At 36.0% G+C, this 19,800-nt stretch overlaps 1 protein-coding gene across 4 annotated transcripts in view; it reads right to left on the bottom strand.

Moving 5' to 3' along the window:
- Positions 1-859: 859 nt before the first annotated feature.
- LOC117329734 (proton channel OtopLc-like) overlaps positions 860-19,800 on the bottom strand; it is a 29,722-nt gene continuing 10,781 nt past the window's right edge. For 3 of the 4 annotated variants that reach the window (XM_033887828.1, XM_033887831.1, XM_033887829.1), the window contains 5 exons: positions 15,324-15,444; positions 14,588-14,930; positions 13,469-13,629; positions 6,028-6,196; positions 860-5,749 (listed from right to left, as the gene is read on the bottom strand). In XM_033887828.1, coding sequence (XP_033743719.1) covers positions 4,848-5,749; positions 6,028-6,196; positions 13,469-13,629; positions 14,588-14,930; positions 15,324-15,444 — 1,696 coding nt within the window. In that variant the 3' untranslated portion in view covers positions 860-4,847. Of the gene's footprint in view, positions 5,750-6,027; positions 6,197-13,468; positions 13,630-14,587; positions 14,931-15,323; positions 15,445-18,428; positions 18,842-19,800 lie in introns of those variants that run through there. The other variant, XM_033887832.1, reaches the window with a different exon arrangement.

The following is a 19,800-nucleotide window of genomic DNA, read 5'->3' as shown; positions in this document are numbered from 1 at the left end:
CTCACTTTATTATGTAATATATATATATAACCATTGTTTACATACTTAAGGATAAGCATGAGGCTTTGAATTATTTGACATATGCAAATAAAACGATGGCGTTTCTTTACGACGATATCCTAATATGAGTTGTGACGCTTTCAGAATAAAGATGAAGTGTGGGCGAAGTGTGAGTTGGTGTGATTTTTGTCGTCCGCCTGTCGGGATTTTGAGTTGATGTGAGTTGGCGTGTACTTGGTGCCTGTCGTCCGTACGTTCAATTTCAATAAGCAATTTTTTTCATGTAAATGCATTATTGTGCTAATTACAATCTGTGTGGTTTCCATTTTAAATTTCCATGTTATATTACAGAACGCCAGAATTACTTTTCAGTTTTCAAAATGCTATTTCGGATCACACTGTCGTGTGTTTCTACACTTTTATTTCGGCGAGTACATGTTCATATTTTTGTCCTAGAATTCATTGATTATTTTTATCCACTTCTGTGATATCTCAGGAACTTTTTTTTTTTTTAACTTGTCCGTCATATTTTGAAGAGATATAAATACACGTGCATATGTTAACGCTTATCTTAGTTTAGCATTCTCTCCCCTACCGGCCTCGCTAAAAATAGTAACAGTGACCTTGTCTTTGGAAAAAAAAACAAAAAAAAACTTCCAACTTGTCCGTTTTATCAAAAGTCCTCAAGGAATGAAGCCGCTAGATCGATGACAAATTTTGGCGTAACGTACATACGTATGTACAAGGCGGACGAAGAGGAAACTTATAGTCCCTTCGGTTTTATCAGTAAGGGACTTACAAATGCATATCAAGGAAGCATACAGTATCATAGTTATAACATACAAATTAAAACCACGTCTATGGTATAAATACTTTATTTCTACAAAAAGTCTACCTATGCATATTTTTTCATAATTACACATAACATACATATTTTACAATATTGCCCCTTTTGTGCCAATGTTCAAAGTTGCATAGACTATTTTCCATAAGGATCTCTTAAGAAGGTATAAGAGATTATGTCTCCAGGAAATACTATTTTAAATCTTTGTCCTTTAAAAATCATCATGGTTCTATCAAAGAAAAACACAGAAAGCAATTATCAAAACAGGAAACATCACTCGATGGCATAAAATGTCAATTCTAAACGCTTAGCAATTGATATGAAAATATAGCTTGAAGAACTTTTGTGAAATGCTTTTTTACGTGATAGTTTCTCATTCGTATATGAAAAAATTACAAATTACAAAAACATACAAAACCTGTGATTTTACAGGTAAGCGATATTCGCTGTCATACAAAAATACAAAACGTGGGTTCTGTAATCAAGAAACCACAAAACACTGCTTTGAATGTAGTCCATTGTACATCTAGTTTCATATGCCGTTACGTTTTATGACTTCATTTAAATGCTTGATTTGAAAACAGTTCACCTAACGGAAAAAGGGATCCTTACATTGGACAACAGAGGTAAGACGGACTGTTCTACATCTATTAATGTATGTACAATACAAATGTACATAAATATATACCTATAAATGTTTTATATGTAAATATATATAAATATATATCAAAATACCTCGTCTTGGAATACCAATATTTTGAGAGATATCTTGCCAGGACATGAAGAAAAAATCCTTATATGCGACAAGTATAGCACCAAATCAAAGTAATTTTCATTGAACATTCATACTTTGAAAATTTCTATAATTCGAATCATAAACAATGCAGATTCGGTAATCCGGTCCGAATACAGAGTCACACTCAAGTCCAAGTCAAGATCCATTCGACGCTCCCTACCCATGCCGGTTTGTGTTTATAAGGATTCTGAGAACCGAACCGGTCGGTAGTGTCGTGTTTGTGTCCTTGAGCAAGACATTTTACTGTAATTGCTCTGGATGGCATACGACGGGTCTCCATATCATTTAATGAGATAATCACCAACTACTACAGGGAGGCACTGTCTTGAAATGACTCTGTTCACGGGACGATAAGCCCAGCAAATAAACAAATTCATTAATACAGATATTTTCTTTTTCTCAATTCCCAAACATCCGATATCAATGGTCTAGTTGTGGATTGGGAACCCAACTATTTCATGCTGTTATTTGCTGTACTTAACAAATATATACAGATGTTGTTACCAGATTATCATATGTAAAGAGATAGATTCCAGTTATAAGATGAAATAATTGTTTTCAATTAGTAAAAACATACTGGATATCAAATCATTAATTAATTATGACAACTAAATTAATATGATGATATTAATTATTTAAGGCACGTCCTGGACGTTTTCTATGTCTATTCAATAAATAAATTAATGATCTATTGTTATGTACAATAATGCATACACATTAACGAGTGAAAATTGAGACTTTTAACGAATTACGATAAAACCAAGTTTGTAGGACAAATTGATCCCAAGGTACAAGGAACATATAGCACTCAAAAAGAAAAAGAAAAAGAAAAGAGACAAGCAGTAATTCCAGATCTTCCAGATTTGTCGGAACTGTAGGTCCCTCGACGTCATATCATGAATTACACATGATGGGTTGATACTACAAAGATGAATTTAGACATGGAATCTTTCACGGTTTTTTCAGCATACTGTATATTTGTTAAAATTCGCAGAGCTTTTTTCGCGGTTATGCCAGTCGAAGCTAGTTAGTTCGCGGATATTATATTTCGCACAATCATGCCTTGTAAACATTATGTAGCAAACACTTCTCTGTTTTTATGTTAATTCTAATTTTGCCTTGTATCTTAATTTCGCGATATATCTAAAGAAAGAATGTAGCGAAATTAAATCCCCGCGAATATTTCAAAATATACAGTATGCTGAAATGAATAGAACAGAATGAAACCGAAATGAAGTAAATTTATATTCTACCCTAGTAATCGATAATCGATAAACGCTCTTATGAACATGACTTCTTTGTGATAAAAATCATTATCAAAGATACCTCCAGAGCTTCATATCACTTGAAAGATTTGTATAAATAATTATCATTTTACGAGGTATTTATCCACATGGATATTTACCCCGTGGGTCTTGAATACAACTACTTTTTTCAGGTGTGTAACGAAAACATTACGTACCTGGTGTCTCATTAGTAAGGATAAAATATCCGCGAGCAAGTTATTTAAAGAAAAAATTGCAAAAGGTTTCGACAATATGAATTACTTTCAGAAATTAGATGAAAAAAACGCAATATTAGTTGATAAAGAAATGTTATCAATTGGAAATCATTGCAGTCTCGAGATTTAATGAAAAGACAATCTTGTCCTCAATTTGTTTATTTTTCCTTATATAATATACACTTATTCAACGTGTTCGGTAGTCTCTCTTATCAATATCGATATCAAAGATTTTGAAAATATTCAGTTCTAAAATATATCAATTAGGGATAAGTTAGAAATAAATATAAATATATTCTGATTCAACTTGCATCCGAACGGAGACAAATGCATTCGTATAATACACACACGCACAATGACATATGAAGCATTTTAAGACTTAAATTCCTACTTTTCTGAAGAGAGGATGTGATCTGTGTGCTGGTGAATTAATCAGACGACGGATATTACACCTGGTCCCTACAACCATGTTCACAATGTGTGAGCACAACGTCAACAATGTGTGAGCACAAAGTCAACAATGTGTGAACACAATGTTAACAATGTGTGAGTACAACGTCAACAATGTGTGAGCACAATGTCAACAATATGTGAACACAGTGTTAAAATGTGTAAGCACAATGCCAACTATATGCAAGCACAATTTCAACAAAGTGTGAGCACAACGTCAACAATGTGTGAACACAGTGTTAAAATGTGTGAGCACAATGTCAACAAAGTGTGAGCACAAAGTCAACAATGTGTGAACACAATGTCAACAATGTGTGAGCACATTGTCAATAATTTGTGAACACAATGTCAGAAATGGCAAATATGTGTAAATATATGTCGATAAACCGTCTAAAGCAGAACGTATTGACGTCACAATGCCACAGAATGGACACGTGACAATCATTATAAAGTATTCCTACAATATTTCATTGACACATTCGTATATTGACACGAAATGTCCATGTTGTGACGACATTATCGTAACGACATTGGCTAGATGTTGATCAACACTTCATCACCACGATATCTACAGCATTCGTCCATATCTTCATGGCGAAACACGTAATCCCTTAAGAATCATTTGTGCTATGGAAATAATGCATCTCAACAGCATTTAAAATCCTTTGTAGGTCCAATACGTTTTTCATACAACGGAAACAGCATAAAATCCATATCCACGTGTCTGGAGTTGCTTTTCACTTCGAACAAATCTACAAGGTAAATTGTAGTTCGAACATTCTGAGATTCCCCAATGTTGCACCGTTCATAATCCTCCGTATATATATATCCCATAATTCCACGTTGCCTTAAGCGACCTGTGGAAACAGTCGTTTATGCATAAATTATTTTATACTGAATAATACATCCAAAATTGTTGAGCATTGCAACACAGACGTCATTGCACCCATTAGGCGTCACATCACTTGTGTAACACAAAGTGTCATTAGCGAAAATTCACGTGTGAAGACATTCACAAGCACAACTTTGACAATACATATGATACAGTTGTGCTTATTGTTGAAGTTCTTAATCTCAAAAGGCAGTTGGGGATTATGGATTCCACATTTCATTTTGATCCCTGCTTTTTGGAAATACACGCCACCACAACACGAGTGGTCTATAAGAGATATTCCAATCAACAGTTGTAGAGCTGCCTGATATTCTCACAAGACAAGGATTGTCAAAAATAATCCAAGGTTCCACATATTAAGGCTTTATGGTATCTTTTCCTTCTGGTAGGCATTGTACCATATTTTGGATAGACAGATGGCTGAATGAAACCTAAAGAAGATAAGTAGAGGAACACAAAGATGGTTGATGATATTCCATGCCAGAATTCCGTAGAAATTTTCATGCATTTCGACCACCTTTGTCTTCTTCATCTCGAACATACTGACAATCCACATGGCAAGGTTACAGATGAGAAGGAAGGTAACGACCGCCCGACCGGGCTTGGCCATCATCTGTTCGTCATTCTCAGCACAACGACAGAGGCCATCGAGGATGAAGACGGTCTGAAGAGTGATCTGGCAAATGGCTAGGGCGATCGTGACAAGGCTGAGGATACCTTTGATGGTATCCGTCCCCATTTCGGAGCAGAAGGAGAAAACAGAGATCAGTGTAAAACACAGGTAGATGTAAGACCCTGATAGCGCCACAAGCAACAATACCGAATCAACTGAGAAGAAGATGGTCTTGAGGAACTTCAGGATTGACAGACGCATGTATCCCCAGACAATGCCGACACTTGTGATGACCATCAGGATGATCTCTGTGGTGAAGAAGACTTTAATTGCGTTATCAGGTGATTCTACCCTCGTGTCGAACACAAAGAAGATTGCCATGGCGATGAGAGTGAGGACGGCCACCAGGAGACCTAGGAACAGTCCCTTGTTGGCCTTTTCACAGTCGATCGCAGCGGCCCCTGCCGGTACAGAGCTGGTCAGAGAGGTATGACTGGGCCACCTCTGCTTGATCCTGACGCCGATGTACTGGTAGAGGCGGTAGATGATGCCAGCTGCGATGATACTGTAGATGATAAGACTGGGGAAGAGGTAGGGAGAGGCAGATCGGGCGAGTGTCTCCTGTCTGTAGCAGCTTCCAGTAATATTATCCTCTACAAGTAAAGAAAACGTGGTTAGTTAATAGTTAATCGTCACAAGGTAAATCGAGACGTCATAGTTAAAATCAACCATAAGTCTCTTGTAATAAATTTTAACAGTTCTTAAATATTTTCTTTTGTTTACTTTCTGTCGTTTCAGATTGAACAATATTGATAAAAATAAACAAAATAATTACAGTTACATTTTTGTATATAATGTAGCATAGTTTGTCAGTAAAACGTGATGGCTGAGCCAGAAATAACAAGAAATTAAAAAGTTCGGTATAGCTTACTTGGTGTTATATTGTTGAGTTCTTGGTATTTCAACAGGTTGTTGAAGTAATCCTGTCGGTAATCTTCGGCTGTTTCCGTGATTGCAGTAACGATGACAACGCACAAGTTAGTGGCCATCAGGTGCATCATTCCAAATCGGACAAGAGGCTTTGCCTTGTCAATCACCAACTGTAACGGTAAAACATTAAAGGCATGAAGTTTACCCTTCAAGTCACTGTCAGCATATTTAGGCCATCAAGAGCAGAACATGACAGATATAGCAAAGGGGAAAAGATGCAACAAGAAGCAATGTTATCGCCTCTTTTCACGTCATGCTACATGTGTTTACAACATGTATTTTATAGATTACGGTGTGATTTCACACTGGACGCGTAAATTTGTAAACAAGAGGTACAGGATCTGGTGAAATGAACTAAGAAGGCCCTATAATGATAGAGTTGAAAATGTTCATAAAAATATCAGCAAGCCGATGGACATTTTATTGCAGTGCGTAAAGTAAATCAGAAGACATCAGTGGAACTAAAAGCCAAAAAATACTAAAAACCAGAGGTTTTCGTAAGATCAGTACACGTTTAGAGGCAAGTGCACACATCAAAATCTCAATTCTTTAATTGATAATTCATTATAAGTTGCTATTTAATGTAGATCATGCCAACAGAAATTCAAACTGCAATGTGTATAAAGGGGGCACGGTCTGTATGAACGCGAATGAAATACAAAATCACAATATTTAAAAGAAAGTATTTACTCAATACATAACGTTAAGTTGAAATAAGAATGCAGATTATCGTAATGTCTACTTGTTAGAATTCTTCACATTGTCAGACTATCGATACATACACTATCTACAATTTCTTTCTGTAATGAATCTGCCAGACACATTCCTCTATCAGCTTATCGTACTTAAAGTTAATTGCTTAGACACCAGACACATGAAAATATAAGAATCTTATTGTCTTCATCAACAGGCGATTCTAGGGATGGAGACTAGTATGAGCACGTGTGGAATGCCTTGTTGTTTATATTTAGCAACGTTGAATAGTAAAATGCATTTTTATGTTACGTTATGTTCGTTAGGAGTAGATATTTGAAATACGTTTCTGTTGTTTTGTTTTTAGATTTTCGCCAAAACTTCGTGGAGACGCAGTTCTTTATAAATATGTTGATGACAATACTTTCTAATTGTCTAATATAGTAACCTTGTTACGTTGTTACGATATAGTTAAGGTAGTATTGTTGTGTATAAATCTGAGAGAAATGATAAGGTTTTGTGTAGTAAAAACTGGAACACGCAGGAAACTGATCACAAACAAATCAGTTTCAAACTTGAACACAAAGCATAGATGTTCTTATCATATATTCCAACCTGAGCTGCAATCACTGAGGATCTTTGATGTATTACAGGAATATATACACATTCATTCTGCAATGTTAGAATGCTTGAAAAAGTACAGGTCTGCCTAACGTTAACCCAAGCACCACATGGTGCATTTTATAGTGCATAGGGTACACATATATATTTCAATATTTGACACAAGTATCTTATCACATTAAAGATTATTCCCCTAGAAACACAGACCTTCCCTTTCAACAGAAAGTGTTTACGGTCGAATAAAGATGTCACGAATTATCTTAGCATGTCATTGCCTCCTAGACGCATACCAAAGTCTGATACCAAATGCTTGGCACCATCTGTCATACAGCTATACTCGTGAGAAGTTTTAACATTCTGGCGATAGGAGAAATTCAGTTGCCATTTTAAAATTTAGATTATGTGAATTGAAATCGTTGGAGGTAAAAGATACCAGTCATGATGTGCTTTGTTTCGCTATCTTTTCCACTAGCAGCTGTGTCTACACTGACGAATGTTGCTTCCATGTAAATTTTTGAAGATGATTTAAAAATAACCCATTATTGGTTTGTTAAATAAATATTTTAAATATAATTTTGTAACACGAGGTATAAAATGAGACATTATGAAGTCAGCAATAATTTACCGTTGGGTGATTAATTTCCTTCTTATATTTTTCATTATTCCTCATCAATCTTATACCGAAGCAGTGGACAATGTTATATTATTAAATAATTTTTGTGAAAGATATTTGTTTGTTTGTAATTAATTAATTAATTAATTAATTCAACGAAATTGTAATATCGAGATTTATATATCTCAGCAAGCATTTTTTTTAGTTTTTTTTTTAAATTATTTTACGTGATACTGTTTTTTTCATGTACTTTCTAACAAAGATGTTTTTCCCATAAACCATAACATATATTTTTGAAATACAATTAGACCGCTTTAATCAATGAACTGCTGTGAGAGTGATGAATATTTAACTTTGAACCACATGAGGCATAATAGCTGATTTTCACAGACTTAAATAAAAAGTCACATAGTACGCTTTAGAATACGCTGTAGTAAGTTCCTGACAGAAAAATATCCCATGTGTGGAGAACTATGTTTATCTACCAAATGATAAACTCGGAATCTTTATCAAAATTAAATAACATGTGTTTTATATATAAACATACTAATTAACTACTGCTCTATGGGGGACCACGATACTTTATGATTATCAGCGGTTATTTAGATATTCCCATTCCTACTCTAGATTCACAAACAACAGACCTACTGTATCATGCAGTACATTTTCACAAGCGGTGATTAGTGTGTGGGAGACCTCGCAGAGTTTCTACTGTGTTTTAATAGGAATAATAAACAAACCTAACTTATCTTTTGCCGAATTTGAGTCGCTTGTGACCTTTTTTTCTTTTCTTTTTATTTTCCTGCCTATTTTACTGGGTTTTCCTATCTTTATATGAACAGGATTTTTGCAATGTCGATGAACTTGCGTTACTTCTACTTTTATTATTTCTCGTGATAAATAAATCATATTCCGTTGATATCCGAATTCCCGTTTGACTGTCTTCATACAATGAACATAAATATCGCTAAGAATTATTAATTTGCAGAATGTAAGCATGTCAGCGTGTTATGTTAGCTAATTTTTATCTGGAGGTGTTGATGATGCTGCAATTTATGAGATTACTCATGTACAGAGTATGTACCAGTTGTCTTAGATATACTGGAACAATGGAATACCGGCCAGCATGTCTGATAACACAACACATGCACACCTCCAGTACAAATATGCTGCATCACTCAAAGCTTGGTCATCTTAATTATTGGGTTTGCTGAACATCAACTTTTTGTCGTGTTTTCAAAATGAAAGTTATTTCTTGTTTAAGCTTTAAATATATAAATTACGGTACTGTTACTCTTCCCAAAAATATTTTTGTTTATGAAATTCTCACGGTTTTCCAACGAATGAGACTTATATTTGTAAATATATTTTTGACATGCTAACAATGTTAGTTCTTGGCTCTAGGGCCACAGTGTGATGTCTGGGATTACACTTCGATGTTATATAAGTTTGGGCTTTGTTTACCGTCTGGTAAAATGTCTTACAAAGTATTATCAACACATCATCATCATCTTGATTACCGATATTTCTGACACGCGTCTAGAAGAAGTTGATAGTAATATTTTATTTACAGCCGATAAATACATCCGGTGTATTTGTACATATACGTATAAGATCCCTCTGTATATGACTCGTGTATGTTTACTGATGTGTTTTTGTTTATTTAAATTTTACATAATAATTACATTTTATATGCATGTTGCATGTGGTGTTGACATCAAATCAAATAAACATGCATTTTTTTTAAATATCAATTTGACGTATATTTCAAAGTAAAAGAATAAATGTGTTTCATCCACGACAAAGAGCAATTATGGTCGAGTGAATAGAGGAATATACTGTTGTATGTTTTAAAAACATTTTTACCAAAAGTTACATATTTTACACAATCACTACCCTCCAGAAGTTAAAGCTTCTCTTTTTTATCCTTTGAATTCAAAATGAAAAAATAATCAATTACATCCGGAGAAATTCTCTCATACTCCATCTCTTTAATTGGTACGTAAATTTGGCTTTGAAAGATTTAACGACGCTGTTATAATTATATGTTTGCTAGTGTTACATATAGTCAGATATACTTCTATACCATGGGTGCCAATTTCTGCCTTTTTGTGACAAGCATTGAATACGCTGTTAGCGATGCAGCCTCTTCATTGTTTAAGTACCCACTTCTTTAACTCGTTTCTTATAATATTTTGACTATATGAGTGTTTCTTTTCCCTAATTATATAGAAATACTATAAGTGTCAAAAGAAAACACTAGAGCTCGGCTTGACAATGTCGTAGTAACACAACAATCATGTAATTTAGAAACTTTCGAACTATTTTTTTTCGCGTTATCAGTCAATCTATCATAATGGGTGTAATCTACACTGTTCACGCGTTATTGCGTATCCATACGCGCCTCGTTGTTTATAAACACCATCAACATACCATTAAATACAAGTCACTGTGAATTGCCAATTATCCTGCCACTATGTAATAGCCTGAAATGTGTATAATGGGAATGTTTGTGGTTCATTTTCAATCATTATATTAGATGTTTACCGAAATAGCTAAGTTTATTGCGTATCGTCTGTGATGGTGTATAAATCTGTCGTGCAGCCAATTAATAGTGATAGGAATATATCAGGACGCAATGCAGTCTTTCCTCCAAAATTTTATAAAACAAAACAGTTTCGCCGACTTCCAAATCGCACGCGGGTTATTTTTTTTTTATATTCGAAGTGGTTGGATAAATTTTATGATGAAAATATCAGGTTTTGAATAATATCGTTTAACCATCTGTATCTACCATAATTACATGTATACTTGTTCACTTAACTTAGGTCTTTTATGACATATATATCGTTTCCTGAAGTTGAGAAATCGCAATGGGTTCCACTTGAGGTATGTTGCTGTTCCCCACTTAGCCAAATAACGGTTCTTTTGGTCTGCATTGAACTACTCAATTATTGAAAAGGTAATTCAATTATTTATCGTAGTTCTTATCCATTTGTCTCAAATTGTGTTATAAACCATTTTTATATTTGAAAGATATTAAATATTTACGACCATCTAGACTGTGAGATAAACACGTGCATTCAGCAATTCTTTCGACGCTGTTAAAAAATAAACATTTATTCTTGCAAATCAGAATGATCCGTTTACCGTGGTCATTTAAACTATTTTCTTTTCAACAATTCATTATCAACGTTCATAGATTTAAGAGTAGCAGTTGCATTTATTGGTATATATATACATACCCTGACAACAAATTGTTTGCAGTCAAGTTTCATAACAATAGTAATTTCCATGCATAGCGATGAACGTCTATGTGATTTCGTTAATTGAGCAATGAACGACTGTTACATAAACACATGGATACGTCTCCGTTCGGGAGGGGTACGGTGGTCTGGCAACCATCGCCGCTGGAATGCACTGTTTAGATACAAATGCCAGTGAATACCATACGAAAGAATGTTACTCATACGAATTACTACTCACGCTGACAAAACAAACCAAGGTTAAAATCCACATTGGTTTGGTACGGGCAACAGAACAGGTTTTCTGTAATAACCATGAATCTAAAATGTCTTCTTAATAATCTTCACTATATATTACATAATTCTAAATTCGCTTTGACACTTATTATTTCTATTTTTTTCAATATTTTTTTTAGATGAAACAAATCTTAACAGTGAAGGTAATTTTATTGATTGATAATTAAAATATTGAAAAAATCACAGATATTGGTTAGTTTTTGTAACAGTCATGATTTCTTTGGAAATATTGTACTTCCATCTTGAAGAACGTTGACTAATAGAGCTTAATTTTGATATCTATATTTACATGGCAGCAGTCTTCGATGAAACAGATGAGGATTATTCGTCCAAATCACTTTGTCTCTTCTACTATTGCAACAATCTTCATATAAATGGTTCATTCATCTTATCATTTCCTCACTTCATTAATTTTGAGTTGGAATCAACGTTTTGTTTTCAATTTGCATTGTATATGATGAATACCACTTTTTGTTTGAGACCTCTTTTTTAAACAATTAGGACACATGCTAATCAGGTTCTACTATCATCACCATCGTGCGCGTGCGTTGTAAGCAACATCATCTGACGTATCCAGCAGATCGGTGCCAAGGTACTACGAGCCAGTAATCGTTATTCATGTCAAGAGTGGCATTCATGAAGATTTCCCAGCGTTCATTAGCAATGTTTAGTGCTGGATTACCAGTCATCCGTGACATGGGACGCTTACATGCCTGAGAACCGCCCACTTCCGGTCTCCTGCATCGCAGTCATGACCGTGTTTTGTCATAAAATGCGCGAATCGAACATTTAGAAACACGAATGTGAATAGTTACACGTGAAGCATGCAATGTTGCATATCATTGTAGACATGATTTCTTCCATCAAACAAAATAATCATCGGTTCTTCGGTAATTCCCTGCAGGTGTGTATGGCAACAGGCCAATACAGCGCTTGTAATTCTCATCTGCTAGCATCATCACAATTCAGCACTATTCTGAATTGGATAGAGGCGTAAATCGTCATGGATACGGATATGATAGAAATAAAGTAGGATCCATGTAGTTTCTTTGATCAAAGCTTGGAAACATAACAGCAAATTGATCTCATATTTAACACAGTCCTTCATTAAATGGAACAGAAACGTAAGTTGTTTACTAAAAGGTCGGCAATGGTTTCCTATTTAATAACGGGCTCCTACGGCAATGGCATGTTAAGCACATTAGAGCGTATACTAAATATATCGTCGTTTTCAACGCTATATTTAACCTAACGCTAGCCAATTAGATTAAGATTATGGATATGTATTTCTGATTTACCTAATGTGTCTATGTTTATTTATTTATTTATATAAGCGACTGGCGTTACCTGGTGTATTTGTTTTTATAAACGCTTGTGGGAACACTGAATTTATTTACTTTATAAACACGTGTTGTTGCTTTGTGTTTTATTTACGTATTTGCATTTGTAGGACTGCCTTGTTTTATTTTCATGAATTTCCAGGGTATCGTGGGTTCATTATAAATTTTAGGGTAACCTTGTGGTTTTATTTGTATGAATTTTCAGGGTAACCATGTGCGTTCATTTGTATGAATTTTCAGGGTTACCTTGTAGTTTAATTTGTATGAATTTTCAGGGTTACCTTGTGGTTTTATTTTTATGAATTTTCAGGGTTACCTTTTATTTTTATTTGTGTGAATTTTCAGGTTAACCTTGTGGGTTCAAATTTATGAATTTTCAGGGTGTACTGGTGTCCTTGTGGTTTTATTGGTATGAATTTTCAGAGTTACTTCGTGGTTTTATTTGCAAGAATTGTCAGGGTTACCTTGGTGTTTATTTTAAATGAGTTTTCAGGGTTTCCTCGTGGTTTTATTTGTTTGAATTTTCAGGGTAACCTTGTGTTTGTTTTTATTTTCATGATTTCGTAATGTTACCTTATGGTTTTTGAAGAGGAAGAACGTCTGGACGAAGGTGAAGAGGAGATGCATGACGTAAACGAAGATGAAGATGGGACTTTTACATTCTTCTGTCATCTGCGTCTCAAAGTAGGTGGCGATGTGGAACCCGTCCAGGATCACACTGCCGCAGGCGAATGCTGGAAAAAAGCAGAAAGAGGTACTTCAACAATACTGTCTTGGTATTTCGTCCACACTTAAGCATGCTATTGATCATCAACTGTACAAATTGTATGAAACTGTGAAAATGCATTATAGGCCTCTTCAGAAATTAGTCAGTATATTTCAAAGCAAAAATATATTTTATCTTTTGCAGAGAACAGCTCATAAAATGCACCATAACGACATTGATTTGAATTAAATTACGTTATCTGAGGAATACCGAGGCAAGTTAACGCGTTGTTGTTGATGAAATATAACCTGAACTGTAGCCTAACGTAAACAAACGTCATTCAGTTACGGGAGATACCAATTGAAAACGAAAGTATACAGTAAACAATACAAGCCTGGCGCATGCGTATCTACAATATCTTGATGTGCATTAAAGATTAAGGAGAAGGTTTGATTTTTTAACCGAATATTGGTCTACCCCCAGGGCCCTATAACACATGAGAATTGTTTTTTACACGGAAAAAAAAACAAAAAAAACCCCGCTATCACCGAGTTGTGTGATTTCGTGTTGTTGTTTACATGGTCCCAAATTCACATCATGTATATTGGTAGTTGTTTTAATTGTCCTCATGAACGTTACCACGGCTAATCATTTTGCCTTGTTTCGAAATGAACATGAACAATTTTTGTTATAATTTTCATGAGCTAATTGAAAACTTCACACAATAACACTAACGTACATTGTCACTTTAATGCAACACTAAATCTGTTAAACTAAATATGAAAGTGGTTCGTTCAACTTGTCGACAATTTGTTGTTAAAGTGCATTCAGGTGTATATCACCAAAACAACACGACAATGATGTTTTCCTTTGTATCTTGAATGAAATTCTCTTGCATGGTAGAACAATAACAGCAGTTCCATAAATGAAATGTGAAGATTCCCTGTGATATCTTATTTAGAGTTCCATGCGATTTTAATACATACCAAGTGCACCCAGTCTGAGGTAGAAATTGATGCCCTCCCCTGCGTGTGCCACGCCCCCGGGGGAAGGCAGCTCCATATGACTATGAAAACTTCCAACAGAAACCTGTTCTGCCTTGCTTTGGTCCAGAGGCTGAACCTCCTCCGACCTGTTCGCTCCAGCGTCGGCTGCGCGCGTTGGATATGGCGACGCAGTTGGTGACTTGTGGATACTTCCGTCATTGCGCACTGATATCCGGATGTTAGGTTCATAATAATTGTTTTTAACCTTGACCCCACTTAGAAGGCCAAGTTGGAAATATATCAACAACCCGAGTGAGAATACATACAAGTACACCAGAAATACCTGTAAAGGGGAAAACAGGACTTCATTATAAGAACTCACAAGAAGAAAGAATGTTGATAAAAATATATACTGCATAGTTGTTAATATTAGCGGAGGATTTGATTTCGCTAAATTTGCGGTAATTAAATAAAACACGAATATAGATACCCAGGTAATATTTATATATGTATATATTGAAATGTATACAATTTAATTTCTGCGAATTAGGTCTGAATAGTATAACCGCGAAATAGTATCTAAGCGAAACTTAACAGCTATACAGTACATATATGTCTATTAGACTTGATTTAAAGAATGTTGAGAAGCAAGGATAAACAAGCTTACACATGAAAATACAAGATTATAAACGAACGTGTACGCCAGTGACCTTTACCTCTAAAATACAAAATTTACCTCTAAATAGAACTGATGATGGCGCTCCCTGGCGGTCAGCGACGTGGCAGTAGAAAACACTATCCCGAGAACAACAATTATCAGAGCGTACAGGCCACACAACAGCTTCACCAATGACGATCTGAAATGGACAACAAACATTATCTTCAAACCGGAAGTCATTTTTAAAACCGGAAATGCGTTGTTTAAACGAAGAAGCAGTAAAATAGGACATTTATCTTAAAACTGGAAGTCATTTGCAAAACCGGAAATGCGTGGTTTAAACCAAAAATCAGTAGAATAGGCCCTTTATCTTAAAACCGGAAGTCATTTGTAAAACCGGAAATATGTGGTTTAAACCAAGAAGTAATAAAACAGACCATTTATTGATTAATGGTTCTGAATAATTCTGAAGCAAGTGTTTGATTAATTGATAATACGAGATGCATGAAGTCTCTACGAATAGCTCGGCATTTTGTTGTTGTTCTCAGTTTGGAATATGATGACACTTGTTTCTGTCTACTGAGAATCCTTGCTTATGCCTGATGTTGCGATATTATCATATAACAACCAGACAATGCATGTTATCTACATCAATCGTTCTTGTAGTGAATCCAAATACTGCAACTGTAAAGCATGAGTAACGAACAAGCCTTTGGTACACAATGTTTTGGCGGGAAGTGTTGTTGTGATACAAGGTACATGCAGATTGTTGTGATAAACAACGTTAACATATTGTAAGTACAAAGATAGAATGTGAATCTGATGTTTATCTGTACAAATCACTCAACAACCGGAACTTGGTGTAGCTTATCTGTACAACACATTCACTTACACACAATTAGTACTGCTGTATTACAATACACAGTACAACGTAAAGCGAGGTTGTCAGACATTCAAGGACGTCAGGGAAAAGCGAGGTTGTCAGACATTCAAGGGCGTCAGGGAAGAGCGAGTTTGTCCGACATTCAATGACATAAGGGGAGAGCGAGTTTGTCCGACATTCAAGGACGCCAGGGAAAAGCGAAGGTGTCAGACATTCAAGGACGTCAGGGAAAAGCGAGAGTGTCAGACTTTCAAGGACGTCACACAGAAAATAGGCCAAGTGAGAGATATTGGACGTAGGGGTTGGGTGGGGTCGGGTTAGGGTGGAGGTTAGGATGGGGTTGGGCGGGCCCCGGTCGAGGGGGTTGGTTTTGGGGTTTGAAGATCGGAAGTATAGATATATATAATTAAATTGCGTGGCATATGTTGGAATAATGAAGAAGGAAAAATGGTTTGTTTATGGGGCGAGGATGGCGACATGTGGGAGTATATATGATATGCTAGTGGCAAAGAAAATAGTGTATTACATGTGGGCGATGATAGATGATGTTTGTGTACGTATGAGTAAGATGGTATCTGACTAAGGCTGTGATAGATATAACAGTGGGAAAGTGATGGGGACATTTTGAGTTAAGAAGAGACCAAGTAGAGTAAATACTGAGGATACCTGTGAAACAGGTTTATTTTAGGTTGAGTAGAGGAAGTGATGAGATGTTAGCTTGGGCTGAGATAGTAGTGATGAAACAGGAGAAGTCTTACGTCACACATCAGTGACGTCATAAATGTAGAGGAATTGTTCGCAACAATAATACTAGACAATTGTGTAACAAAGAGTTTACGACGTTGCTTTCAATTGCCGAGCTCCAATAATTCAGATTAAACATCAAGTTGGCCATTAGAACCATGGGTCCCGATACTGACCTTAAATACACACCAAACGGGATATGTTCGGCCGCAATAAGAATACCTCAAATTGCTTCCAAATGATTGTCGGACAAATTGAGCAGAACCACGTGATTACCATGCATGGTATATGTAAGTCACGAAGGTCAAAGCAAGCACGTGGCAAACGTCACTGACGTGCTCCCATTATACAAATGCAAATTTCATGACATGTTCTTAAATAAAACACTGAAAAGAACACGTCAGCAACCTGCACGCGCAAGGCGACCTTCACCTTATAAAACACTAAATGTCTTCAAATCAAATCTTTTGGAAGAAGACCAAAAAAACTGAATTAACAAATACGGAGAGAATTTTTGTCAAAGGAGCGGAACAGCGAGGTGGCCATTTTGACCCCGACCGACCGTCGACAACCTCTGGTTCGCATCCCTGTTCAGCCCCGTCGCTGAGATATCTCAAAGAAACGCCAACAACACCGTGCTGATAAAACTAACAGACAAACCGACCGATATTATTGTTGGTTAATCTGTCCGGTCGATACGTACACCGACACTAGTACTTATCATTACATACACGTACTTGGTAAAATCTGCCTATAAGGAACTGTTTATATATATATATCAGACGGTACTCTTTATAAACAACTATTAAAGGTACATGTTTTTACATTTCTCAGACAGGAGAATGCATTATTGAAGATGACTACGCCCCGTGCTATCACACCAAAAAAAAAATATTCTAAGTACATCCATCTGAGGAAAAGCTGGAGGCTACTTGCACTTGTCTAATTCAAATACTTGTAAAATTTTATTTGTATTTTGAATGCAATAAAGAAAACAATCGTAAGCAAAGTTAAGTTTGAAATCTGAAAACCTTACGTCGTTTCAGATTTGTCACGTGTGTTAACTCTGCATATAACACTTTCACTTAGATTTTTACATGTATATCTTTCCAGTGTCGTCCTGTGATTTCAAACGTTGAAAAGCACAAAATGAACAAAAATCAAGAAAACAGCTACACAAAAGGGTTGTAACCATATAAATGCAATAACACTGGTTATGAATTGTTTCTGTTGTATATGAAAACTTCCATCCTGCAGAGGCTTATTGAACAATGCCAGAAAAAAAAAAAAGATAAAATCCGAAACATTGCGAAACACGTTGCAACAGATATACCACAGGCCGTAATATCTTATTTCAAATGATATTCCATTCCCAAAGGCCCTTCCTCCTCCAGTGACGTCTATTGGCGGATGACTGACATCAGCTTGGCCGCCATTTTGGTTCAGGTTTCTAAATCCATTGGAGGTATAATGTATGTTATTGCACATCCCCTGATATCAAACGTTTAAATGACCATAACAAACACGTGGGAGACAACGATTAATTGAATACTTACGGAGCCGTATTCCGGTGTTCGAACCAAAACCTCATCATGTTTGTTTCCCCCTGTAGAACACACACAAAATGAGCACCAAAGCTACCCAGATCTTCCGGAAACTGTTATGGTCACAGAATCAACAAACATTCCTCCTCCCCCGAATTATCAAAACAAGACGAGCGAAATCTTTACAAGAGATAAAAGCGAAAGGAATTCCGTGCAGGGGCCGATTGTGCTAGCCCGGGACGTCCTAGTAGTGTTAGCAGCGAGCACACTGGCTGTGAAGGGCCCGCGGTTTTGTTTGGCGTCTGGTGTAAGTAGTTCCAGAGCAGCACGTACGGTGATAGTAATTAACGTGTAGAATCTTATGTGTGGAGTAAATATATATTTCCATGTAAAACCACAGGAATTAACCAAAACTTAACCACCACAAAAAAATCAAAACTTGAAATATCCGGCACACGAACAACCACATTATTTTGATAAATGAGGCGTATACATCAATGTGTTAACCCAGTTTCATGTAAAAAAAAAAAATTCAAAGTGAAGAAACATGACCTTCAGGGGTTTGACGTGAACTGACCTCTGACATTTGCATCTGGTTTGCATTCTTTCAAGTGAGAATAACTGTCAACGCCAAAGGGATAAAAGGGTTACCCCGCTATGATTCATACACACGTTTAATAAATAACATGCGGGATAAGCTGCTATGTGGCGAACACTGTCGTTAAAAATAAATTATAAATTTTTACAGGCAAAACAGAATAAATATTTGGAATGCAGTATTAAATGTCGAGTATTGTTCTCTTAATTTAATGACAAAAATAAACACAATCTACCGTTGGTGATATCACAGATAGTATTTATATACAAAACACAAAAACAAACGAAACCTGTTTAGTTCAATCCCCAATCGGGAACATTCGGCCATTCCGGAAAGTGCCGAAGTTTCCCAAATTGATTCGTTGATTCGACCCCCACCCCCCCTCCCCCAGTATCTCAGTACTCTTACACTATGTCATATTCCAGCTAAACTAACTATAGAACTATATATTACTAAGTTGCGCCCTTCCTTAAACAACAAAACAGCGAGACCCAGCAAAGTGTCGGATTGGACAGGTTCTGGTTACGTAAACGGCATTAAGGAAAGAAACACACGTTGTACTAGCCCGAGTTTCCTCTGGCCCTGACACCATGTCTGGTGTAGGGCCCCTTAACCAGACACGGTGTTAGGGCCAGAGGAAACTCGAGCTAGCGTTGTAAATGTGGCCGTTGATCAATATTAGGTAAAATAACATTTTCAGACTTAAGTATGTGTATTTTTATCTTAAATAAAAGATACATTTCTTCTACTAAGTGTTTTCTCTAATCACTTATGAACATTGACGCT

This window comes from Pecten maximus, chromosome 6, assembly GCF_902652985.1.
Source record: "Pecten maximus chromosome 6, xPecMax1.1, whole genome shotgun sequence".
NCBI lineage: Eukaryota > Metazoa > Mollusca > Bivalvia > Pectinida > Pectinidae > Pecten > Pecten maximus.
Note: the sequence above shows the minus strand (reverse complement) of the source record. Positions and strands in the feature narration are given on the sequence as shown.